A 26714-nucleotide genomic window follows, 5' to 3' on the forward strand; every position below is an offset into this window, starting at 1 on the left:
TTCTCACCTAGATATCCAAAAACCTCCTGCCAAGATGCTGCAATTTACAGAAAAAAAACCCAAAAAAACCTCCAAACAAACAAACAAAAAAACCCACAAAAAAAACAACAGAACCAACCAACAAACCTAGTTAACAAGAAAAACAAGAAAAAACAAGAAAAACAAGAAAAAACAAGAAAAACAAGAAAAAACCCCAAACAAAAACAAAACCAACAAAAAAATCACCCACAAAAACCCCAACAAAAGCAAAAGATGAACAAAATCCATGGTAAAGTATCAAGAGCATTTTGGCCAATGTTTCTGAACTATTCAGATGCTGTTATAGTGAGGTAAAATAGAACTGCGGGATTTAATTTTTTCCTGCTCTCAGTGGTACTTTTTTGACATTCATGGCTGACAAGGATTAATAATTTGATGAAATTCAGATGAACTGGAGATCTGAGGGACTTTACAAAGGGTTTCTAACTTAAGCAATTCTTACAGGACTACAAAAAAAAACAGACCCAAAACTATTGCTCAGACATAGTGCAACTTTTCCCTTTCAAAAGAGTTTGCAGCCAACAAAACAAACCCAGTTACCTCAATGCCATTTTCCATTTCTGGGATGGTCTGTTAAGTGTTAAATCTTTAACTTCTGTGTGGGCTGTATGCAACCCCTGTCACTGGAGGTCTGCTGTGGGTCATTTGAGATTTCTCCTGATGAAAATATCCCACTAGTGGCAGAAAAGACAGGATTTTGACCATAGAACTTATTTAAAAGATGTGGAAGAAGGTCATTTATAAGGACAAATATTATAAAACCAATTAAAGAAGACAGTGAGAAATACCATGTAAAATATCTGTGATATTATTTGAGATACAAGTATCAACAGGAACTGTGTCTCTTCAGTAGGAATGAATGGATCCAGACTGGAGAACAAATGGTACCAGGAGTGATAAGCACTGCTTACTTTTGGATTTGCTAAACAACATATTTCATCACACACCTCCTGCCTGAGTAAGAAGTCATGTTATTTTTACTTGATTAACATAAATGGGAAGGATATTAGAGGAGCAATATCTACAGAGAGAGATATGGGTAATTTTTTATCAAACAACTAGTAATCAAGTCAGCCAAAAATAAATTGAAGATACTAAGTAGTATTCAAAGCTTTGAATCAAAACTAGAAGGAAAGAAAAAATGCAGTGATTTACTAGCAGTGGGTATTGCAACAATGTGGTTAGAGGGTAAATTCAGGACCAGCTCAGCCTTCTGACTCAACAGTTGCATCCCAGCATCACACAAATCCTGATTTACAATAATCCTCTGAGTCTCTGCTACCAGACAGGGCAAAATAAAAGGACGTGGCTGCAGGTCACATAAACATTCAATGCACTTTAATTAAAACCAAACGCTGGCAGTGGCTAGAACTGTCACCAGAAAAGTGACAAATTTGAACAGGCCACTGGTGCCTGTCAGGGTCTCTCCAAATACTACACTCAATCCGATTCCCCAGTGATTCACTGAGTTTAAATACACAAACAACCCTTTCTATCAACTTGTATAATCTCCCTCATGCCACAGACCACCAAATTTCACACGGTAATATACATAGAAGCCCAGAAAAATGACAGAATATGTATTTCAGATGAACAGAAGCTACTTGTTGAGTTGTGCTTACACAGCAACAGGCTGACAATGCTGGTTGCTACAACCCATGAATAAACCTGAACTGATACTGCCAGGAACAGGCACAGCAGCACTGGGCCAGCACAGGCTGTACAGACTCTTGCTAGTTGCCCTGTGCCACACTGACACATCAATGCCCAACACAACTACTTTGAACACTCTTGGGTAATCTTTGACTGTAGTTCTCACAAGCTCTCCATCTTTTGATAAATCTTCAGTTTCTAGCTTTGGAGCCCTCCACAGGGCTTGCTAGGCAAAGTCCTGCAGTACCTTTGGAAAGACTTCACATTAATCTTGTTGAAAAGGCTAAGATTCAGAGGTTTGGATTCATGCCCCCACACTGTGCCAACATTACACACACACATACATTTGACAAAGGCATTGACCTCAGCAGTACAGTCACACAAGGCTCTCTGTGTGAAAGAAAAGAGGGTGCAAGTTAAGCCTTCAGTATAATGAACTGTCCTCTACTCATATTTTTTTTCCTTTACAGGGAAAAAACATACTGAATACATTCAACCCGGAAATTTCCCTACAGGAAGAAAAATAGGATGAAAGCTGGACAGTTAATGTGTTTTCTTCAAAGTCAGGAGCTGAAGTTGATAACCTATTTATATGATGCATGACCTCCTGAAATCTCATTGAGTGTCTTTTTGTTCTGTGATTTTACACCACTTAAAATGAGGTATAGCACCATTTAAAATGATTTTGTGATGTAGATACTACCAAATTGTAGAAGCCTCTGAGTGGAAACATTAATTTTGTTATTACTGGTGATGCTCTTGTCATTACTGTTATCTTTCCACACTCTCAAGAAAAATATTGAAAACAGAGAAATGCAAATACTGCTTTAATAATAAATAATACAACTTGAAAGTCACTTTCAAGGGAACTGAAAACAGGCTGCTGAAGTGTTCTCTACCCTGATGCAAGCACAATAAGAATTGGTGAATGTGTCTGAGGAACGTTCAAGTCACTAAAACAAAAGGAGAAACCATATCATGAGAAGATTTTGAGTATAGGTCTCACCTTCAGCTGCAGCTGAGTCCCATAACTTCAGCTCATGACCCTCTGCACCACGAAATTCCCACTAGCCATCACACCAACAAGGTCAGCCCAGTTTTCTTGGCTCTGTGGGGGCCAAGAGCAGGAGAGGGACTGAAACACTGCACTACAAATGCACGACACAGCAGCACAGCTGTGGGAAAGCATGTGGAGAAGGGCAACTGTGGGAGCCTCACACTTAATGCTTGAGCTTGGAGAGGTCTGCAAAAATCATCTTCCTTCTGCTGAGAGGATTTGAGAAGGGAGGAGGGGTGTCCTATGGGGAGCACCTTCCTGTGTGTTCCTACAGCAGCAAACACAACAGCTCCCCAGTGCTTTCTGAGGCCCTTGGAAACTAGCACAACACAAACAATAACACATTATCATTTCTTTTGTCCTTACCTGTTTTCTCCCAAAAGCTTAACTTGCCAAAAGGAGGGAGGGGACCTGAACCAGAACTGGAATACACATTCCCTGCAAAAGAGAATCACATCATAACTCAAGTAACAGAGATGTTGTGTGAAGGGTGCTGACAGGTTTGAAGCCATAGCTTAGAGAAGCCCTAAATTTCCTCTTCTATTACATTTCTCGCTCCTCTTTCCCCATCAGAAGTGCTACACTAATCACTTACAATCCTCTTTTTGGACCTGGGTGGTAACTGTACAGACAAAGGCACTCTCGCTGCAATTAAACTTTGTCTCCTTTATTAGTAGGTAAAATCACATTGTCCCTTTGCTTGGAGCAATTTGTACTTTTTATGACTATATTCCTATTCTTCATTGCCTAGGAGATTGTAGACAGTGTACCTTTTTTTTTTGCTATTCATAAAGAGACAAACAAACAGCTTTCTTCTCAAGGACAGCAGCAGGATGACTGGCTCTGTAAACAAAATTCCTGTTGCCCAATCTGTTCTGTAGGTGAATTACACCATGGGGTAAGGCTCAAACAAGACTATGCAAAGAGGAAAGGCAGAAGTTCTGGTTTTGGAATGCAGTGGATCTGTTTTTCCCGATGCGTGAATAGCGTCAGTGCTGTAGCACAGTCAGTGGATGATTTTTGCTCTGATAGCTCTGCTCTGCCATTAACAAGAGCTCTGCTCTTGCTGTCCAAAGCCCATGGGGTCGCTCTGCTGTCACATCAGGGGTGCTCAGCAGCCCCATCAGTGTCACTCTGGCACACACACATTGTTTGACACCCTCCTCCATTCAGGAAATGGGTGGGAAACCACAGTTGCTTGAATGGGTTTCTCTGTACACCCTGGAGCAGGGGGAGGAGAAAAACATCTAATAGACTTGCTTGTTCTCCCCATTTTTTAAAACTATAACTAGCACAGTGCAATGGAGATTAAGTGATATCTTTATGGTATTTTTGCACAATGGCACAAACAAAATCTAAGAATCTTTTTCAATATGATGTTCTCATTCAAGATTTTAACCTAATTTAATACTTAACGTGAACCCTTGTGGACGATAACACAACTAAACCATTGGTATTTAATACAGAATAGAATATGTAATTACCAGAGTGAATCTTAGAATAGTTTAATGTCTTTTGTTATGGTAAAATGAATCAATAGGGTTTCAACATTTAGGTCTCAGTCTAGCACAGACATGTCCCTGTGTGAAACTGTTTGCGTGACTAGACCCTCCATTAATTTCCATTATTAAAGAGATAATTAGTGCATAATGAAAAATGCTCTAACAACTTTCTCTATTATAGAAAACTGAATCTAAAATTTTCCTTATATTGTATTTTTTATTCAATAGGATCTTGGAACCCCAAAGGGTTTATATGTACCTTTCATCTAATGTGTGGTTGTTTTGTAATGCAAACATTCTTCTGCTTAAGCTTGGAACAGGGACAAACCTTACGCCAGCTCAGCTTTTTTTTTTCTTTTTTCTCTAAGTGCCTTCTAAGTGATTCCAGTGCAACAAATTCAAATCCTGAACAGCTGAACCTATTATTGATATGGTTATTGTCATTTGTCTTTGTTTTTATTTATACAAAACTAATTACTTTATTACAGATTTGTTTCTAACTCAGAAAAAAACCCACTAGGATTATTTTTGATAGCATATGTGCCTTTTATAGAGCCTTTTCTGACCACACATTTTCAACAAGACTCCATTTTTGTCCTATTTGTTATAGTCCACATTATTGAAAAGATGGCCAGGATTGCTTGCTCACTGACTGCTTCTCAATTCTCCCTGTGGCAAACTATAGATGGAGCATATTCAGCTTTGGAGACAAGACACTTTTTTTCTATTTTTTTAGTTAGCGTCTAAGTAGAAATCATATTTTATCTGAATTCAGAATTCTTCTTCATTTGTTTTTACACGTTGCCATTATGTGATGAGCCTTTCCTGGGGTAAAGATAGGTTAAAAATTGTTGTTCAGAATAGTTGGAATAGAGTTCAGTTCTAAAAGTTTGGTTACAATTGTATTTTCCTAGGAAAAATTATATTAAGCCCTTAAAGAGAAGAAATCTCTCAAAAGCTAAAGATAAAACTTAAATGCTGATTTCATTCTGAGAAGATTAAAGAATAGGAAACTTCAGTAACAAGGCAAGTGAAACTTGCATTGCAATGATTAAACTGGATTTCTTAGGGAAGAGAGATCATGGCCAGCAAATCTTACTGAGCATTCCTCTGCACTTTTGCTGGATTTAGCTTTCCTTGTCACCTGTCTCATGAATTTTGGAATGAGTCATGCTCAGAATATGGAGGTGGAATAGATCATCTAAGAACAAAATATGTGTGTCATTAGAGAATTTATGTGGCTGTTGCAAATGAACATATTATTAAAGACTATAGCAAAACAATGCCAGGAGAAGACACAAGGCAGTTGCCACAGATTGTAATGTGATGCCACAGGTTTTTATATTCTTGTTTACCTGCACAACACAGAGGGTGGGAAGCGGGAGAAGAAGAGAGAGAAAATGAAAAATACTGCTGAAGAGAGACCAAAAGAAAGTGTCATGAGGTGAAAAAGGAAAGTGAATACTATGATGCAGTACTGAAGGTTTCTTCAGCATAAATAAATGTACCTTCTAGGCATGATGAAGCTTCACCGTGAACATCTTTGGCACAATAAAACTGGGGTTTTTTTTATTTCTGCCTGATTTACACTAAATTTGATAATAGCAGGCAGGCAAACATAGGAATATAGGCTGCCTCAGATCCACATTGAGGATTTGTAGAAATCATGTAGAGATATAGAAACACATGTAGAAAATCAACTGTTAATGGTTTTATAGAATCAGGTCCTCAATACTAGGATTGTATTAGAGGTGCTTACACTATCTACAAACAGGAGGTTTTTACAAATTATTTATCTGGCTGGTCAGATGTAATGTGGCAGGATTGGCACACATTTTGCCATGCCAGGTTGACCTAGATCAAAGCCATTCTCAGGTTCCCTCCTTCTGGAAACACCACACATGCTACGGGTCTTGGGCTCTCAGCATGAAAAATCACAATGCATATATGAAGTAAAAGTCAGTGCAACTGCACTCTGAAGTGACCCTGGCATGACTGGGAGTCGATATGTTTGTGATATAACTAGGTACAATACATACTTGGATCTGTACATTTAAAGAACAATAACATGCTTCCATTTAAAAAAAATCTCATTTTTCTCTCATTATTTTAAATATTTGGAAATATTTAATGTCTTTCCAAATAGAAGCAGGTATCAAAAGAAGAAAAAAACCCTACAACTTTTTTATTATTTTCAGTAACACACTTTGAGCTCCTTCTTGAACAAGAACATATAAATCATTCTGAGTGGTTGTTCTGAACACTGGAAAAATATCAGCAGCTCAGGCAGGGGGATTTTCTTTTTTATTTGAATACTTGTAACAGACTTCAGAGAATGACTGTGACTAACTATAAAAATGTACACACAAAGATGGAAACACAAATTCTTTTTTTTTAATGTAAATGCCCTACAAATTAATACATGATAACAGAAAATTCCTTTCCTTCCCTTTCCTTTCTAGCTTAGCTCAGAAACCACAAAGTCATTCAGTTTTGGATCCATTCCTATTTCTCAGACTCCCCAGGAGGTTTAGTGAAAGCAAGACATAGCTCTTTCCTGGAACCCCGTGGGCATTACTACATGTTTTAGATGTAGATAAGGCTGCTACACTCTGCATTTGGGAAGTCAAGATTTCATTTATAAGGTGCTGAAGTTGGAAGGCTTTCATGTCAGACCCTCAGCTCATGATCTCCAGCAAAAGAGGAAATGGAGGGTATGTCAGCAGCAGGCAGCCAAGCACAGAACACAGACATGGCAGCTCAGTGCATATGTTCACACAGCTGAGTGCTGTGTAGAGATACCATGTGCTTCTGGCAAGCAAAGTATTTCTGTTAGCAGAGCACTGCTTTCAGCAGCAGCTCATCAACAGCACTGCTTGGGCCCAGTACCAGATTGTCATCTTTTAAGTTTTCAGATGGCTTGCATAGGTTAAAAGGAGTCTTCACTGTGTGATGACTCTTTTCTAGGGTGGACAGGAAAGGGGTAACAAAAATAAAAACCAAGAATGTTACTGAGGAGTTCTGATTTTGCTCCTGAGTAGATGCAGGGTGATGGGGAACACAGAACAACAAGTCAGTCTGGGCACAGCTCTGTAGAGGTATTGTCCTATGTTCACACAGAGAGGACAGTTCAGTTTTGAACAGTTGTGAACACCAAAAAGAATTGCTTCCTGATTCCTCCTGCTCTTTTCTCCACTTCTCCATGGGCAATGTACCCAACAAATTAACTAGGAACACTCTCTTCTTGGAGATCATCTTAAGACTGGTGCTGAAGTCTGAGCAGGACAGCAGTGGGGACTGGGACCAGGAGCTGCTGTTTTGTGACTCAAACCTTTTTCCCAGGTCAGCCTGGGTGCTCAGCCTGATCTCACTGCATGGAGGGGAGCAGGTGTTTTCAGTGGCATATGACATGCTCAGCCATGGAAACACACTCAGAGTGAAATATTCAGCATAAAATTCAAGGAGAAAAAGCACATCTATCAGTAACAGAGCGACTAAAATCAGATTTGTTCAGATTTGAGATATGCCTTTTGCAGCCACTACAGTGACCCCAGCTCATCTTTTCACATTTGTTTTCTCTATGCACTGCTCTCAGTACGTCTCCTTTTTACCCCCTATTTCCAGCTCCCCTCCCCAGTATGTTCAACTCCCATTTCCCATTTCCTCTAACCTCCCCATTTCCATACTTCCCCACTTCCAGATCGCTCCCTGGTTAGCTGGGCATCAGGAAATGTGGCAGATTTGGAGGTGGCAGATCAGCCAGCCAGTATTTTTTGCTATTACACAGCAGACGAACAAGCAGATAAAGTGTTTTCCACAGCAGGGCAACAAAATGCATCTTACTGTTGATTCTCATTAAACATTTTAACAATTTAAATCTCTTTGAGATCTTTATCCTTCTGTCAATTTTGTTTGCAGTCAATCACTGGGGAAGGACAGATAAACAGTATAATCACATAAGCCTCCTTTCACTGGGATGCCATATAAAAAAAGAGGGGACAAAAGTAACAAAATCATCCTGTTTCTTTTTGGAGACTGGATGGAGTCAGAAAGATCTGACAATCAGATACAGATTATGTAGTGATCAGGGTTGGAATCAATATTTAGAGTCTTCTTTCAAAATGTTAAAGGTCCTTTGCATGGTGATCGCCTGTGCTATGACATAGATATCACTATGGGTCTGCTGTGCCAGATCCTGTGCTGGCTTAGGGGAAAATCCGATTCCTTCTTCACTTTCCACTCTCTCCAGGGGCTTATCGGTGTGGAAACCTTTGCTGCGGTTCAGATGGTGATCTGCAGAGGCAGACAGGGCCATTTCAGACAGCTGTATGAGTATGAAATGCTGCCCATAGCTGGGTGGGACTCTGGATTTTAGGACCATCTCAATCTCATGCTAGAATAAGTTTTGTGAGTGTGAACACACTCTCAACACCACTGCCCAAATTGCTGTTTCTTGAAGGTATTTTCCATGTGGCACAAAGGACCCAAGGTCACAGACACCGAGCCCATTTTCATTGCTAAAACATATTATATAAGATCTCCTGGGAACTTGTTGCAGTTAACACTAAATCAATTAAGCCATTGCAGTTAAGTAATGTATCTCTAATGCTGTAGGTCCATTGAGTGCTGGCGCTGCTGCCTGATATCAGTAGCTGCGGGCACCGCTCCCCTGGGCACTGCGGAGGGCAGCGGCCCGAGCCAGCGTGTGCCGAAGGGGCCGCGGGTGCCGTGAGGGGAAGGGCCGCGGGTGCCGTGAGGGGAAGGGCCGCGGGTGCCGTGAGGAGAAGGAAGGGCCGCGGGCGCCGCAAGGGGAAGGGCGGCGGCTCCGGCTCCGGCGCACCCAGAACCCCACCGTGAGGGGAGACACCGCGGGCGGGCCGCGCCTCGGCCTGTGAGGGGCGGGGGTCGCGGCCTGGCTGCCTCACGGGGCCGCAGCGCTCCGAGCCGCATCCCCAGCCGCGCACAGCGCCAGGGAGAGGCAGCGCCGGTGCCTTCCCCGCCTGGCCGGGGCGGGGCAGGGGGGCGGCCGCTGCCGCCGCTTCCCGGTCGTCCGCTGCGGTCCCGGCCGCGCCAGGAGCCATGAGCGGCTCCGGCTCGGAGGAGCCGCAGCCCAGCCAGGCGGCGGAGGACCGGCAGCAGGAGGCCGAGCAGGACTGGGCGGCGGCCAAGGCTTTCTACGACACTGTGGTTACCCAGAGGACCCGGCCGGTGAGTGCGGGCGGGACGGGGGTCCGGGGGCAGGCTGGGGGCCCGGGGGCTGAGGGCCGCGGGCCGGCGCTACCCTGCGCTCGCTCCGCAGCCCAAGCCCCAGAACGCCATCACGGTGGCCGTGTCCTCCCGAGCACTCTTCACCCTGGTGGAGGAGCAGAAGATCTACGAAGAGTTTGGGCTGGAGAAGTACGTGGAGTACCAGCAGAACAACGAGAACGTCATCCTCAAGCCCGGGCCGGCGTTCTACTTCGTCAAGGTAGCCGGGAGGCGGCCGGAGCGGGTGGCACGGCGGGGCGGGAGAAGGGTGTGGGGTGCGGCGGGGCGCGGAGGATGCTGCGAGGCCAAATTTCGGGAAGAGGAGGAGCCCGAAGCCTCCTTTAGCGGAGATAATCCTGCCCCGGGGAGATGTTCTCGGGAGTTGTTCTCCCAACGCCGAGCTCGTCGCGGTGGGGCCGCCCTGAAGCATCTCAGCATCTCTGGCCCCGCGGGCACCGCTTGTCTCTGCTCTCGCATTCCCTGTCCTGCTGTCCTCCCTCCCCGCCCGCCGGCACTAATGCCGGACGCCTGCGGCACAGCACGTACTGCTCTCGTCACCCGGCCCAGTGGTACCCTCAGCATCCCGCCTTGTGTCCCGGCTCACAGCGCACATCCCACGAGTGGGTGAGGAGCAACCTGCTGTTTCCGCTGGACGTGGGGCGTGTGAAGCACCTTTCCTTTTAAGACCGTTTCAGTCAAGATAGGCTCCAAATTGTTTTAAGCTTGTCACAACCTCCTCCTCCTCAAAACCACACAAAACCAAACAAATAAACCGACTCACTTTCCCTCACTCCCAAGAAACTCCACAAAAACAAACAAACAAACAAACTCCAAACCCAGACAGTGTTGATTTTAATTTCTTTTGGTCAACTTTAATTTTTCCTTGCTTTCGTTGTCACCCCGGAAGTTGTTCTTGAGGAGCAGCAAAAGAAATGGACTTGCTACTTCTGAGTCAGGGTTTAAGAAGACCTGAAATGAAATATTTTGCTTTCATTGCACAAGAAGTGAGAAATGGCCAAGGAAAACAGCCTGCAGCATGGGAAGCAAGTAAAATTACAGAAAAGTGAAAAAACTGAAAAAATATATATATTTGAAGAGCACAGGCTTTAGTAGGACTGTCTTGAAAAGCACTGTCTACACAGTTATGTTATGTCCATTGAGAATTTTTTGATGAGCTTTACCACAACAATTTTAGAAAATTAATGAAATCATAATTAGAGATCATACTTGCTGACATCAGAGTTGTGGCAGAACATTTTGGGTTTTAAAAGTAGATTTTCATTACTTCATTGTTGGTCTCAGGAATTTAAAACATTTTCTTCATTAATCACTTTATGAACATACACAGTGGAAAAATTACTTATGTCAATACCCATGCTGCTGTAAATATAACATAACTATTAGTAGCATCAATGGCACAATGTTGTTTTTACAATGAAACAACATTGTAAAGGTGTTTCTAATATAAAAGTGTGGCCATAAAATAATTCACTGTGTACACCAGTGAAGGCAGACTGACTTGGGCATTTACTGCATCTTTTCCTATATGTAGCATCCCTGCTAATGCAGTCAGTTTTTAAGATTAGAGTTCAGTGTCAAATTTACTTAGAGTATAAGCAAGATATGACTCTTTAACTGCTCATACTTTGGAAATCAGAGCTGTTAGTTATGCCCAGCTAAATGCACCTTGACCTCTGTTCCCTTCTGGTAGTGGTATTTTTGTTTGAATTCTTTATATTGCTTAGTCACAGGAAACATTAGGCTAGAGAACTGTGGATTTGTTGAGTCATCCTTTCTACTTGGAGACAAAGCAGAAAAAGAAATAATATAATTTTTTTGGATTCCCTTATTGAAATGTTTAAGATGCTAACTTGAAAGTGTTATATCTCATGCTTGTAGCACTTAAGATTTGTAATCACAGGCCTGTGTGTCCTTAGACTGCAAAGTATAAAGACACTGGGCAAAAACATTGAATCCTCTCCTCCACTCACCCTTATTCTCTAATAATTTTAGAAATTGCCAGCGTAGTAGAGTATTAACAATAGAAGTGAGTTATGACCCCATACTAAGATTTTTTTCTAGGCCTTATACTGGGCTCTAACTTCCTAAGCACAGTCCCACAATAACATAGCTTTTTAAAGTGAGATTTCCAGAATTTAATTATGAACTCCGTGTTTTAGTTCTGAACAACTGGCATGACTTTTTTAAGCACCTTAATAAAAATCATTCTATCTTGCATTCATTTGATGATTCATTATTGATTTTGTTGCTCTAATCCCAAAGAATTCCATTCAAGGGTCAAGATGAAGTTCTAAATAGGAGAACAGATAGATACAGAGGGAGGTAAGCAGATGAAAGGTCAAGGAAATGAGAATACCAGACTCTGGGTATAACATGTTGGCCAATTATCTTTGAAGCAATCTCAAATCAAAATCTGTCTCGTTCATTGCTGCAATTAGAAACTCAAGCTAATCATGTTGACAGGATGTGATTTTGTACTCATTACTTAAGGATGGTCTTTGACACCTGGCAACCTGAATTGTGTCAGTAAATCAGCATAAGTGAATTTCATATGTCAAAAGGAAAAAAAAAAGAAATTTACTTGCTTCCTTTCAAAGGAACTCAGTCAAATGTTTGCTGAGGGCAGCAAAGCAGAAAAGAATAAAAGAAGTTCAGCAAGTTAAACTATCGGGTATTTTACACTCTTCTTCAAGACAATCCTATCCCTAAGAAAGAAGGGACACTCTACTTGTCTGTTGACTTCCCCATTTTGCCCCTGCAGGCGCTGGAGCATGTCAATGCCCGGCTTCTTGAGCTGTACCCTGGTGATGAGGAACGCTTTGATATTGTCCTGATGACTAACAACCATGCCCAGGTGGGAGTGAGGCTCATAAACAGCATCAACCACTATGGTAAATAAAATAATTACTGATACGTATAATTGCCAGTTGTTACATAATAACATGAATTAATTTTATTCTTCCTTTTCTGACTTTAGGAAAAGCAGCTTCTTTGATATTTATTCTTGGGTGTCAGCATAAGTGAAATACTATTAGATGGAATTTGGTCCAGTGCTCTAGATTTGTCAGGTGTGAACCATAACTTCTGAGAAGTCCTTAAACATTTTGATATATGGTGTCTATGCTCCCTACACATACATCTTCACAGAACTTACTCTACTGTCTTAGAGGGATTTTTTCCCCTAAATTCTCAATGAGGATGGGCTGATCAAACATTGTAATTGTAATTGTTTAAAGTTCTGTAACTTGTTGAAATTACAATGGACATCTTTTCTTTTTTTTAAGTTTACTGTAAGCTAGGCTAGTGTACCTTTTCAGTGGTTCCTTTGACAGGTTTGTAGTGTCAAGGCAGAGCCACACCTTGTGCTGTTCTTTCTTTAGGATTAACAATTGAACGTTTCTGTATGACGGGAGGAGAGAGCCCCATTGGTTACCTGACTGCGTACCTCACAAACCTGTACCTCTCTGCAGATTCTGACAAAGTGCAGGAAGCTATAGAAGCAGGTTTGAATTTACTTTCTTTTGCTATCTGTTGATATCTTTTGTTATCTGTTGAGCTTGTTCAAAAATTATATATATTGTACCTTTCACAGAAAGTAGTGCTGCTTCATCAAATGCAGAAAGTCACCACTTTGTATTCTCCCCTTTATACACATTTGTCTTCTCTCCTTCAAAAAGAAACAAGACTCCCACTTCTATTCAACTTCTGTTTGAATAGCATCCTCGTTTTCATACAACTTAAAAAAGCAACTTCTGTGTCCTGTAAGGAGTTAAAAAGTAACAAATACTTTGATTAAGTGGTCTCCTTGAGATTTCCTGCTTTTCTCTCATTTGCAGCACAGCTTGGGGGCCATTTTTATATAGTCTTACATGAAAGTGGAAGGGATCATGTTCAAGAAGTTTTGGCTGTGGATCAGCTTCCATGCATTTGTGTTACAGAACATCCATCTCTAGCTTTTGTGATCAGTCGTGCTCACCATATATAAGGGTCACCACCAAGAAGTTGTTGGAATCAAACTGCTGATGGTTTCATGACTGACTTTGCAGGACATGCTAACTGAGGGTCTCTGATCTATTTTCAGGCATTGCAGCAGCTACAATGTTCTCTGCCAACAAAGATGTTTCTTACTCGGACACACAGCTGAGGGTGGCTTTTGATGGGGATGCTGTTGTCTTCTCTGATGAATCAGAACAGATTTACAAAGAGCAAGGATTAGATAGATTTTTTGAACATGAAAAGATGAATGAAAATAAGCCACTTGCACAGGTTTGTATTTCCTGAATTTCTTGTTTAAAGGGAGTTTCCAAAAGATCTGGTGACTTTCACTGCTGCAGTATTTCTCCAGCTTCCCCGGTGTGGATTTGTTCTTTGTGAAAGCTGATGGTCGTATTTACTTCTTTTTATGAGGATAATCTTTAAAATGCATATTTCACATAAAAGAGGTGACTATTGCCATTCTAGTACCAGGTCACCATTGCAGTCCTCTCTCATTTCTCTGAGAGAACTGCACATGTATGAGAGTGACTTACAGTTGTCTTTTAATGGTGTCATGTGTCATTAGATAAAGAAATGTTAGTACTGATTTCCTTGATTATTTTTTATCAGACTGTAGGTAATGTTAATTTCAAACACTGAGATATTTTTGTCATTAAAACAGGATAATATCTGCTTATTCCTAAGAAGAACTATGCCTTTTTTCTAATAATACAAATATTTTAACATTAGCTTAAACTGAAAGATCAATTCTACTATCGTTAAAAATAGTATAAATTCAGAATAAAAGCTTTATTTATGAAAGTACAGGACAGTGCAGTATATTGCAATTTGAAAAAAAACTGTCATTTGTTTCTGTTAATTGGAGTGTAGTATAGTCATTAGTCTGAAAAAAGTTATTTGATGGCTTTGTAATTAGGTCTTCCACTGGTTTTTGTGCAGGAAAAAGAATGACAGTTCATGGTTCACTGTAAAAAGAGTTCAGTGTTTTCAATGAAAATTTTATTAAAGACTACAGTTAATATGGTGAGAGATCTTGTAAGCCTTAGTGAGAATTATTTTCTGATCCTACCATATGGTGTTACAGTTTAACTTTTTTCTAATGTATGAATTCCTAGTGAGGGTACAGATCCATTTGGAGATGTTACGTGGAGAATTTGCAGAGTAGCACAGCATTAGGAAAAGGAATTCTGTGTGTAACTGGCAATGTGGAAGAAAGCAAAAGAATGATTTGGGCAACTGTGGACATACACTAAATATGCTTCTGGTATTTCATACTCAGGGTCCTTTGAAGGGTTTTCTGGAAGACCTGGGAAAACTCCAGAAGAAGTTCTATGCAAAAAACGAACGATTAAATTGTCCCATAAGGACCTACCTGGTCACAGCCAGAAGTGCCGCAAGCTCTGGAGCCAGAGTGCTGAAGACGCTCCGTAGCTGGGGTCTGGAGATTGACGAGGCACTTTTCCTGGCGGGAGCACCCAAAGGCCCCGTCCTGGTGAAGATCCGCCCGCACATTTTCTTTGATGACCAGATGTACCACATCGAAGGGGCACAGAAATTGGGCACCCCAGCTGCACACGTGCCCTACGGCATTGCTCAGAAGTACAACAAATCTACATGACTGGAAGGTGCCATTAAGGATAAGGTTCTTTACTCAGCCAGCCTCTAACCTACCAATAGTTACATCTGAAAACCTCTGCAGTTGTGTATTGTGAGCACTGTGTTTAAAGATTTAACCTCTGGCTAGAGCAGCCTTTAAAGGAAGTATTTTTAATATTGGTAAGTTTTTAATAGAGTTATTTTAATATAATTTTTAAGCAGCTTAGATTTTTTTACCTGTCTGTATCTAACACTGGTTTTGAAATTAGGAGAAGATTTGTACTGTTTTTATAGCTTGAGACACATTCTTAGAGACAAAACAGTTATATTTTATCTAAGAAAACTGTTGTCGGGTTATTTATAAGAAAATTCATGCTGCAATGCTGGTTCTTGACAGTTATTTCTGAAGTTCTCAAAAGCACAGTTTACATGTAACTGTTTACCTGTTGGTGGTTTGCTGGTTAAATGTGTTCAGTAGCTCTGTCATGACACGGCTTTGGCTTCTAGTAAAATATTAGTGCGTTTGGTCGTGTTTACATGTGTTTTTCTATATTGTTTTCTTATCTTAATAAAGCTGGCTTTACAGAACATTGTCATTTTTCAATGTTCCTGATGTTTAGAACCAAAAGTGACCACTTTCAGCCAAATCTGAGAGCTAGAGTTCTCACCTTGACCCAACATACTTCACAGAGCTGGGTAGAAGTCTGAGATGCTGTGAGTATCTTGGCTGGGACAAAGGCTGAAGCTTTAGAGCACATCTTTGTAACAACAGATATTCCACCTGGAAATAATGCTGAAAGCAGTTGGTGGAACTACGTTTTTTCTTAACTAGATTCCCTTAGGATTTACAGCTGTTCTGTGATCTGCGTGAACTCAGTTTGGCAACTTCTGATGAGTTTCCAGGGGACAGATGCCTGTTTGCTACATGACTTCATATTTATACCACAGGTCTGTTCTCTCTCCTTTATGCTAAATTCCTGTATTTCATTGTTATCCACACAACTAAGTGATATCCAAATGACACCACTAACATCTGTTAGGTGGTGTTTGTTCTCTTTCTCTCCCTAGTGGAACAACTGTCCTGTTTTATTACTTCTTGTTGTCATATATTCATAACCAGAAGAGACCAAAGCAAAAGAATGTGCTTTGCAATGAGAGTAGAAATGGTGAATCAAACTTGTCATGATCTGTAGTTCCTGGGGGAATTCGGCCCAGAATCTCATGTTAGCCTCTGAAACTTGGGTCTCCTCTGTCCTGTTACTGCAGAAGGTTCCACTGCACCAATTATGGTTTCCCTCCCAGGATCATGGGCAATCATTTTAATGTTCTGTGTTCCAAGCCACAAAGTTCTTTGGAAGCAAAAGCAAAAGCCTTGATCCTGCATGAAACATGAATAGAGACCACTGGAAAGATTTTCAAGTGTTCACACCAGTATGTGATGTTGATGGGATGCACTGCAGATTTCTGGTGTGCTTGGAGCTTCGTATGGGCTAAAGGCTTGGTGCCCAAAACGTATCAATTTCCCAGCCCAGCCAGAAGGTGAGGAAGACATGAATTAACTGAGAGCTGGCCATTGTCTGCCAGGATGGGATAGAGTTACCTCACCAAATGGAGATTATGTAAGATGTTATTAGCAGATGTTTTTATGTGAGAGCTCAGAGTCCACAAGGAATTCAAAAATATTCCTTAGCTGTGGAATATAAATTGTGTGTGTACCTTTACCACAAAAGCATGGCTGCAAATCTCAGAAAGAACAGTCCTGCCTGTTTGAAGCAGGACATGTATCAGCTGTTTTTCATCCATGCATTTTTAGAGCTGTAGAGGTGGGGTGCAGGAAATAAAACCAGCACTGAATAATTACATCGTGATAATGAAAAGGTTAATGGGATCCTTAATCCCTGTAGCAGTGCAGAGGTGAGTCTCATACCTGACAGGGTAAGCACGCAAAGCAGTGAATAAATTGGAAGCTGAGTCATGTGGTCTGTTATATTTACCTTTATTTCCAATGAGCCACCCACCTACAGTGAGAATTAAACCTACTGGCCAGGACACAGGAGCTTCCAGGCCTTTTTTTTGATCTGTGCACACACAGTAAAAGGGGAATCCCTCTCACAGTGTCCTGACAGCACTGAGGCATTTGTGAAAGAGTTCACAAATTTACACAGTAGAACTTACATTCTTAGTAACAGAATTCAAATTGATATTAAAATTCAGAAGCTGATGTTAAGGCCCACAATCACTTTTCCGAAAATGTCCTTAGATGTTTCACATCATACATTGTCTTTTAATTGTCAGGCAACTGTCCCAGGCTCGATGGCTGCTTCTCTGCATATCCAGCTGGCAGCATGGGGGAGGAGTGGAGCCTCACCAGTTCATGCAAGTGCCTTCCAGACCAATCTGGATGTTTGGGGAGAATCGGGCTTGCCAAGCAGCCTCTGCCTGTTAAAATTATTTTCTTCTGCTCCAAGGCACAGCTTGGCTAGTGGGCCGAAATAATCTTTTTCAAGAATACTCTATGAAGTGGGATGGGAGCTGAGGGGAAGTTTTCTATTTTTGTAGACATAGAAGAGAATTGTCTCTTAATAGCATTCCAGTCCACAAAACAAAACAAACAAGCAAACAACAACCACAAAACTCAACAAAAAATGTCTTGCTTCTCACGCTTATCAGGCTACCATGAGTTTATGCCCTTGTAACCCTAAGCCAGTCACAGTTAAAACAACAGAAATATTTTTCAGTAGGGGAATAAAGAGAACTGGCCTTTATCAGCCTGTTTACAACACTGGAAGACAGACTCATGAAAAAGAAACTGTCATCCTAGACAAAATCTGCATGAGGATTAATAATAACAGATTAATTCTGTGTAGAAACAGAAGACTATCAGGGAAATCCAGTTCTTGTTCCCTTAGCTTCCAGTTTCCTGCAACACATAAGAGTCCAGGAAAGACAGTAAGACAAAGGGGAATGTCTCCAAATGCTACCAATCCCTGTGGACAAAAACGTAAAAAATAAGATTCTGAAGGTGACCAGATTTTTGTTTGTTTTTTAGAGAACATATTCTCAGAGCGTGTTAGATATTTTCCACCACTTATCAAGACATCATAAACCCACATTCTCAGTTCCTTCCCACCTTTAAGATAACCTTTCAATTTACAGGCTAGCATGTCATCTAGAGAAGCCAAAATATAAAGTATTTCAGATCAAAAAATTGGAGCTGGTCTTCATCATATGTCTTCCAACATGCATTTTGGACTGTGATCTGTTCTGAGCATGTGGGATTCAGAGGGCTCCTACATCCTGAGGAGGATGCTCAGGTACTCAGGCTCCTCTGCTGGATCCTGTAAGCTGCACTGGCCTGCAATATTGCTAAACACGACCTTGAGTGCAATAGAGGGGTACAGAAATCTGGGGAGCAGGTCAACATCAGAAGAAACAATTTCCAGTTACCATGCTGAATATCTGGGACCAACATTTGGATGCACACATCATTCCTGCCTACATGATCATCATGAGCTCCTGAGCACAATGCTCCTTGCACTGAAGGCTGGACTGACATTGACAAACACAGGCAGCCCCTCGCGGCAGTGCCCTCTCCAACACATCTGCAACCTCCTAAGCAGGGGCATCAGAGATGACTGCCAGATGATCATGGCCAGGTGATGAACAGCAGATTCTTTAGCTCCCACCAGGAGGATTTCTTACAGAATTAATCTGTCCCTCTAACAGGGCATTTCCTGGTTCTCCTATTTTGACATCTTGTTGGTAACTATTCTTCCTTCCTCATGGTCCTTGACTGGGTGCGGCTGCAGCGCCTCCCAGTACATGATTTACTATGAGAAGAACATATGGAAGAACACCCCAACATGGCTCTTACACCACATTAGGGATGTCAAAATCCATGTTTCATAAGCAGATGCAATGGGGTGGCCTGGCTAAAACACCCTTTGTTGTAACCATGAGGCTTTCAAAGGAGTGAAGGGCCAAGAGTGTTTTCTGTGGTGAAGACAAAGACAGAAGAAGTCTGTCAACAACACCAGAATATTTAGATGTGGTGCTGCCTATACAGCCCTTAAACTGCCTGAGAAGTGCAAGAGACAGTCAGAAAAGACATGGTAAGGGTACTTCCAGAAAAATCTGCTGTTTCTGCTGCTGTAACGAGCTGAGGTCAGCCTCAGAAGAGACTGCAGCCATGTGACAGCGTGCAGGTAGCACCAACATGGGACAGTTAAGGTGAGCTTGTTATCGCAAATGGTTGTCACGTCCAGACAAGCCACAGGAAACCTGATTAAAGGCTTATGCATTTCCTCTTGGGTTTCTTAGTAATTTCCCCAAACGTGCTGGGTGTTGACTCGGGACAGACATGGTCCTTATCTGCTAAGTCAAGTTTGTTTCTTGTCTCCTCCCACAGAATATTGTCTCCCTGTACTCTATTCCCCTGCACACTGGCCCCTAGGTCCTCATCACAAATTTCTCTTAATCTATGTTGTTCTGTCCTCTTTGACTCTATTTTATCCCTAAATCTGCACTGAACTCCAGCACTCTGGTCTCTGTTGTTACTAAATAACTTTTTTTTTTTTTTTGCTCTTGGTAAAAATTCGGTTACCTTTTAATTCTTTCTCTGTAGATTTTTACTACTGACTCCTCCACGGCTAGCGTGAAAGGGATTTTGAGTGGGGGAACCGCAGTGGCCACTCCTGACTCCCTGAATGGGTTCATGTTGCCCTGGTTGTGATCATCAAGGTCTGGGATTAGTAACAGTGTCTGGAAACGCGACGTGAAGTCGATGGCTGAAAACACATTTTGAGTTAAGGATTCAAAACAAAGTTGGCAGAGCTGAGGGGCCGCCCAAGAGTTTCAGTGCCAACAACTAACGAGGTTCAATCAGCCCCCGTCCTATGCTGGTACTTGGGGTTATTCCCCACCAGGTCCGCCCAACTCCCCAGCCTGTGGCGGTCCCGCCGAAGGGCAGCAGAGCCCTCAGGTGTCCCAGCCACGCCCGTCCCGTCCGGTCAGCGCCGTACTGCGGCCACACCGCCCGGCCCGGACCGACAGGCACACCGCCCAGCCCGACCCGGTGGGCACACCGCCCGGCTCAGCGTGCACACCGCCCGGCGCAGCGGGCACACCGCCCGGCCTGCACACCGCCCGGCTCAGCCCGCACACCGCCCGGCCCGGCAGGCACACCGCCCGGCTCAGCCCGCACACCGCCTGGCCCCACAGGTACACCGCCCGGCTCAGCCCGCACACCGCCCGGCTCAGCCCGCACACCGCCCTGCCGGCGGGCAGCGCGCAGGCTCCCGCGCCGCCCCGGGACCACAAGCCCCAGCAGGCCCCGCGCGGCGCGGCCCGGTCCGGCATGGCCGCGGCGCTGCCGGCGCTGGTGCTGGGCGCGGGGCTGCTGGTGGCCGCCTGGCGCTGGCTGCGGGGCGCGGCGCTGCCCGTGCGCGGGGGCTCCATGCGGGGCAAGACCGTCATCATCACCGGCGCCAACAGCGGGCTGGGCCGGGCGGCGGCGGCCGAGCTGCTGCGGATGCGGGCCCGCGTCATCATGGGCTGCCGCGACCGGGCGCGGGCCGAGCGGGCGGCCCGCGAGATCCGGGCCGAGGTGGGCGAGCGGGCGGACGGCGCGGGCGAGCTGGTGGTCCGCGAGCTGGACCTGGCCTCGCTCCGCTCCGTGCGCGCCTTCTGCCACCGCGTCCTGCAGGTACGGCCGGCCCGGAGAGCGCGGCGGGCTCGGACGGGCGGTGCCGGCGCGGCCTCCGCTCCGTGTGGTGCCCGGGTTTCCGTGGGGGTCGGACGAGGCTGGTGCTCCTGCCAGCAGCGCGCTCGGGGGGCTGGGGAGGTCCTGAGGTCACCTCAGGGTTTGGGAGGAGGGTCGTGCTTTTGGGAGCAAATTGGCCGAGAATTAGCTCCTGGAAGCATGAACTTCGTGATAGTTTGGTCTGTTTTGGATTAAAATATTCTAGATCTATTCTGGAAAGGAAATGCTCATTTCTGTGTGAGGTAAATTATTTTTCTTCCTTTCTCTCTGAATTAACTAGCTTAACCTTTGTTGTTTTAAATTAGTGTTACTGCTCAGCTTTGCCACCAGAAAAATAAAAGTTGACAGGTGCACTGCTGACATCCTCCAGACATCCTTCTGCTGCCTCCTTAGATGGCATCCCACCAAGGATTTAAATTTCTCACCCAACACCAGCAGAATATAGTCAACAGACATTTTCGAATATCTAAAGTTTTTGCAGATTCCCTGAAAACCTGAGTTTAATGAGAATGGGGACATCCAGTTGCTTTGCCTGACAGAAATGCCACCCAGATCTGTAGAGCAGAGGGAAGCACTGTTGGAGGCATTATTTCATTCCCACAAAAAGCATCTTTTGGGACTTTGATCTCACCACATCTAGCTATGTAAGTCATGAGATGTGAAGTCATGGGAAGCCAGGCTCTGCCGCTGCTCAGAGATGTGTTTGTTAAGTACTTAAAAGATGCTCAGACCCTGTTGTAAGAGAGGAAGAAAACAGGGATTATTATCATTATTATATGATAATCGCATTATTTTCAAACTGCTTTTCTAAAAGTTAAGTGGCAAGTTTTAAGTTCTCTGCTGGGACACTTTGTAGTCTATATATGTATGAATCCAGTGATAAGGTCTAATCTTGCTTCCATGTTGTGGGAAAACCTGCATACATGAAAGGATATAAAATTTGTGTAATAAGCACGCACACACACAAAAAAAACATACTCTTTAACTTTTAAGAATTATATCTTTTATAGTATCAGAGTGACTCTTAAGTGAGAAATAGATAAAGGAAAAGAGAGTGTTCTATCTTCAGAGTATTGCTGATGCCTGCATTAAAACTGGGTTGCACCTGAATGACAAAGGATGCAAGCTCAAGAGATACTTTCAAGAGCTTTTCCATACAATTTTATGTTATTTACCTTCCCTATCTGTGAAACCTTTTTGGAGCTGTGATTTTGGGATTTGTTTGGGGGTTCTTGTGTTTGTTTGTTTGACATAAAGAAGATGTAAACATTGGCAGGATGGGGAGACAGTGCACTCCCACTGCTTAGCCTTATTTGGGAGCTTTACTTTACATGATAGTGATTATATCTCTCACTCCTTAGTCTCACTGAAAAAAACGAAAAGGCTGAGATGCTGGAGGGTTCCATGGGAAAATGGAGAAAGTGAAAGTGAGCTTAGAGTCTGCAAGGAATAGCACTGCTCATCAAAGCAATGTTTTGTGCACTCTGCTGCACTTAGTTGTAGTAGCTGCCTGCTTGGCATTGATCACATCACCTCTAGGAATTTCACAGAATAGCACACGTGGAGGTCTTGCTTCTTGAAGTGTTAAGTCTTGCAAAATAAATTCTCCAGTCAGATGTTTTTCTCTAAAGAAGAAAGAAGGATCTCATCAGTGCACAGATCTGCTTCACTCCTGTCCTGATTTAGTGATAGTGAGTGACCACTGTGTCCTGTTTGGTGCTCTTTGGATCAGGCCTTTGGGACCCAATTATATGAAACACTGAGCAGCCACAAGTTCCACGGAAATCAGTCTGAGATTCAAGTACTTGAAGTTTTGAGTGATCAGATGCCAGCACCTTTAACTGAATGCCAAGTGCAGATTTGGGGTTTGCTCTTTGTATCTTTGCTGGTAATGGCAGCAAAATAAAAGGGAAATGCTGCAGAATTCATTTATGAGGTTCTCTTTTTTTTATCATCAAAATGGTCCAAGATTGTTTCGCCATGTCTTCCAGTCCCTGCATTTGGTTTAAAGAATGAAAAGCAATGAAAACTCCCAGTGCTCTTAGAGAAAATTAATCCCTTTGCATCTGATTCATGCAAGCATAAATTGTGCTTTCACAGTCTTTTGTCAGAGGTGGGTAAGAGTCTTAAATTTAGAACTAATTATTCAGCTTACTTTAATTTGTATTTCTTTTTAAATTACAGTTTGGGGTAAATTGTAGAGCTCTTAAATTTGAGTGGATTCTGGAGCATGAAGTGCATGATGCATATACCTAAAATACCCATGCCACCTCTCTGTTAATTACTTATGTTTTCTGACCCTGGAGAGTGTAACATACATTTGAATCTGGTTTTTACTAACCTGAACCAGAATGCTGATCAATCAAATCCCGTGTGCTGAGTACCTCATAGAGCCTCTGTTCCTTAGTTCCTGAGCAGACCTATTGCACTCAAATTATGTAAAATGTGAGTGTTACTTCTCTGAGTCCTGCTCCCTAATTTTTATCCAGCAGCAGAGTGATGTGTACTGGTTTTTAAGTAAGACAAGTTTAAAATAATGGAAACATTATTTAGCAGAGTTTTTCATATCATCCCAATGAGGTGATAGCTCTACAGTGTAATGGTAGAGCCATCTCAGCCTGAGGTTAATTCCTTGTGCTAACACCTTTGTGTTCCATGCTTGTCTTTTGCACACTAGATCCCTCTACTATAGCAGAGATTTGCTATAAATTAATGTGTGTCCTCTTGTAGTGCAAAAGACAGGTTGCTATTTAAAGAGAAAAAAATGCATCTCAAAGGTAATTTATCAGTGAATTGCTATAGAAAAAGCTGCTCTTGGAGCAGCTGATGGTTGTGTTCTTTGCCTGCATTAGAAGTTCTCAGGTATTTGCATCCTACTAGAGACAAATGCACAGTTTAGTGGAGGTTCAACTTAAAGGTGAGTTTTTTTCCAGCAATGCTTTAAGAGAATGTCAGAAAGTTACAATTCAGAAAACTAGAAATGAAATTATTTCTTTTTTAATGATGCCTAACGAAAAATTGAAGCATAATAATGTTTTACATGGGAGTTCTAAAGTAGTTTTTTCTTTTTCTTTCTTTCCTCTTTAAAGGAAGAGTCAAGGCTGGATGTTCTGATAAATAATGCAGGGATATTCCAGTGTCCATACATGAAGACAGAGGATGGTTTTGAGATGCAATTTGGTGTAAACCACTTGGGCCACTTTTTACTCACCAACCTTCTTCTGGGCCTCCTCAAAAATTCTGCCCCAAGCAGGATTGTTGTAGTGTCCTCAAAGCTTTACAAATATGGAGAGATCAACTTTGAAGACTTGAACAGTGAAATAAGCTACAATAAAAGCTTTTGTTACAGCCGAAGTAAACTGGCTAACATATTATTTGCCAGGGAGCTGGCCCGTCGGTTGGAAGGGACAGGAGTCACCGTCAACTCCCTTCATCCTGGGATTGTCAGAACAAATCTAGGCAGACATGTGAATATTCCTTTGCTGGCCAAACCTCTTTTCAACTTGGTGTCATGGGCTTTCTTCAAAACGCCTCTGGAAGGAGCCCAGACATCTATTTATTTGGCCTCTTCTCCTGACGTCGAAGGTGTGTCAGGAAAGTATTTTGGAGACTGCAAGGAGGAAGAACTTCTGCCCAAAGCCATGGATGACTTGGTTGCAAGAAAATTGTGGGATATCAGTGAGGTGATGGTTGGCTTGCTGAAGTAAGTGTCAGGGAGTGTCTGCAAAAAAGAATGCAGATAGCTGTGCAGTGCATTTTGGCAATAGTGAAATTATCACATTAAATGCTGTGGGAATACAGTGTATTTTGCTCAGTAAGTATGAAATAAGAGAATGATTTATGTTGGAACTGTGTTTGAGATGAAAGGCAATCTTCAATAGACACAGGCATTCAGAAAACATCTGAAGTAAAATTTGTGGGTGTGAATATAATTTCTGGGTAAATCTGCTTAGAAACTCATGTTTTACAAATAAAAACAAAGCAGAAATGTGTTTTGCAATATATACACATATTTGTCGTTACTTGTAGTCTGGCTGGACAATGCAGGGTACTGATGGTGAAACACTTCTGTAAAAAAAGATTTGAAAATAAGTCTTATTAATAGTAATTTTTTTGAGCCATCACAATGACAAATGGAATAAAGAGTTTTCCTGATATCTTGCACTGTAATTGTTGAGGCCTCTGAGTGCCTTTCAAAGGCTTGTCAGCCCCATGGTTCAGTGAGCAGAATCGTTGAGCCGTGCGCAGTTTTTCTGTGAAGCACAAAGTCAGCTATTTTTAGTGATGTTGCTGCTGTTCGGCTTGTAAGTACACTTGGTTATGCAAGTTGTATTTTTATTTTCATGTGTGTTGAACTTGCTGTTTCTTGAAACCTTGGGTTTCATTAAAAGGGTAGTTGCAAAATGTATAATGGTGTTGATAGAGCTTTGCATGACATGAACTGTGCAAGACCTCATGCAAATTAGACCGAAGAGAATAAGCTGCTCAGTGTGTTTGGCTTGACTGATGGCACTTTAACTCAGTAATGAGGTTCCATAAATGTCTCATACAGCTGACTGAATATTATTTAATAAAATCTTTTTAAAAGAAGACATAGCATTCATTCTTTTTTTGTGGGAGGTGTGTGAGAAACCAGCAGCCTTAATAGACTGGCCTTGTCTCAAAGCAGGAGATGAACCCGTGTGTTGGTTTAGGGAGCCTGTGGTGTGGGGTTGGTAGAAATAAAATGGGTTCCAACGAAGTTCATGAGTATTGCCTGAGTTTGTACTGATTTTTTTTTTTAATTCATATAACTTACGATTTCATATTGACATTTATGCCTTTTTGTTTTGGTGTACATTATTAAAAAGTTCTAGTAGTTAGGATATATAGTATAAATAGAAAAGAATGGTTTAGAGTGATTATGTTACTATTACTCAGAGGAAGGAGAATCAATAATAAATGATTTATTCAATAGTTCCTTAGTTATAAATACATCAGTTCTGCACTTCAGGTGGTGACCTACTAAATTTTTGAAATTCCTACTCTGATTGTGTACTCTGACTCTCAGCCTGCTTTAGCTTTTGCACAGTGAAGTGGACTTGATTTGCCTTCTTACTCCCCAGCAAGAGTCTGTACTGGGCAAGTGACTTGGGTGGGGCAGAAAGCAGCATTCCAGAAAGTCAGAAGGCAAGATACAAAGCAGAGCAGGTTTGTGAAATCATGTCACAGGTTGAACTTTGCACTACTCACTGTAAGGCAAGGTGTAGAGATGGGTGTGTAGTTAAAGCACACTGTGAGTGTTGAACAAAGTTCTCTAAGAGATGCAGAGGCAGTTGTGCTTTGATCTTCAGTGATGCATTGCATGCTTTAATATTAAACACTTGTAAATGGCTGCAAGCAGCACGTTTAGCAGGTAGCTGAAGAATGAAGAGTTCATTAACTTCTTCTGTAAAGATTTACAGAGAAGCTGAGCCAAACCTGGGTTTGTGTTTCAATACAACTGCAGCAGTTCTAAAGAAACACTACTGCATTGTTCCTCTGCTGAATGTGTGTACATCTCTTGCAAGGAAAGCCTTGGATGCAAAGATGGACAATGGAGAGGATGATCAGCCTCAAAATACTGCAGTAAAGACTGCACTGAAACTGCCTGAAGAGCAGAGATACATGTAATTTTCAGACTGAGTGACCTACCCAGGATTTGTACTTGTCTTCAGAACAGCAAAGATGGATTTGTACTGAAACAGGAGCTGCAGAATAGGAAGTCCTGGTTGTATGTAACAGGCCATACTTCATACATCTACTATGTACTTGTTTTTGTTCTTTTGAAGCATTGAAATAAGAGCCATTGTCAGAAAGGGAT

General features: G+C 42.4%; 2 protein-coding genes and 1 long non-coding RNA gene across 3 annotated transcripts in view; all 3 read left to right on the plus strand.

Annotated features, from left to right (window-relative positions):
• LOC134565138 (uncharacterized) overlaps nucleotides 1–2538 on the plus strand; it is a 77221-nt gene extending 74683 nt beyond the window's left edge. The window contains exons 4-5 of the long non-coding RNA XR_010083785.1: nucleotides 890–997; nucleotides 2163–2538. This is a non-coding gene — a long non-coding RNA (uncharacterized LOC134565138). The remainder of the gene's footprint in view (nucleotides 1–889; nucleotides 998–2162) is intronic.
• Nucleotides 2539–9133: 6595 nt separating this feature from the next.
• Nucleotides 9134–15699, plus strand: NT5C1B (5'-nucleotidase, cytosolic IB). The gene is made up of 6 exons (XM_063424556.1): nucleotides 9134–9459; nucleotides 9551–9718; nucleotides 12281–12410; nucleotides 12900–13022; nucleotides 13601–13785; nucleotides 14795–15699. Exons 1-6 carry the CDS (start codon nucleotides 9331–9333, stop codon nucleotides 15131–15133), a joined length of 1074 nt encoding a protein of 357 aa, XP_063280626.1. The 5' UTR covers nucleotides 9134–9330; the 3' UTR covers nucleotides 15134–15699.
• Nucleotides 15700–20418: 4719 nt separating this feature from the next.
• RDH14 (retinol dehydrogenase 14) lies at nucleotides 20419–25462 on the plus strand. The gene is made up of 2 exons (XM_063424568.1): nucleotides 20419–20815; nucleotides 23962–25462. The coding sequence occupies exons 1-2, from the start codon at nucleotides 20468–20470 to the stop codon at nucleotides 24577–24579; spliced, it is 966 nt and encodes a 321-aa protein (XP_063280638.1). The 5' UTR covers nucleotides 20419–20467; the 3' UTR covers nucleotides 24580–25462.
• Nucleotides 25463–26714: the final 1252 nt, after the last annotated feature.

The sequence above is a fragment of the Prinia subflava genome, chromosome 2 (genome assembly GCF_021018805.1).
Source record: "Prinia subflava isolate CZ2003 ecotype Zambia chromosome 2, Cam_Psub_1.2, whole genome shotgun sequence".
NCBI classification, from domain to species: Eukaryota; Metazoa; Chordata; class Aves; order Passeriformes; family Cisticolidae; genus Prinia; species Prinia subflava.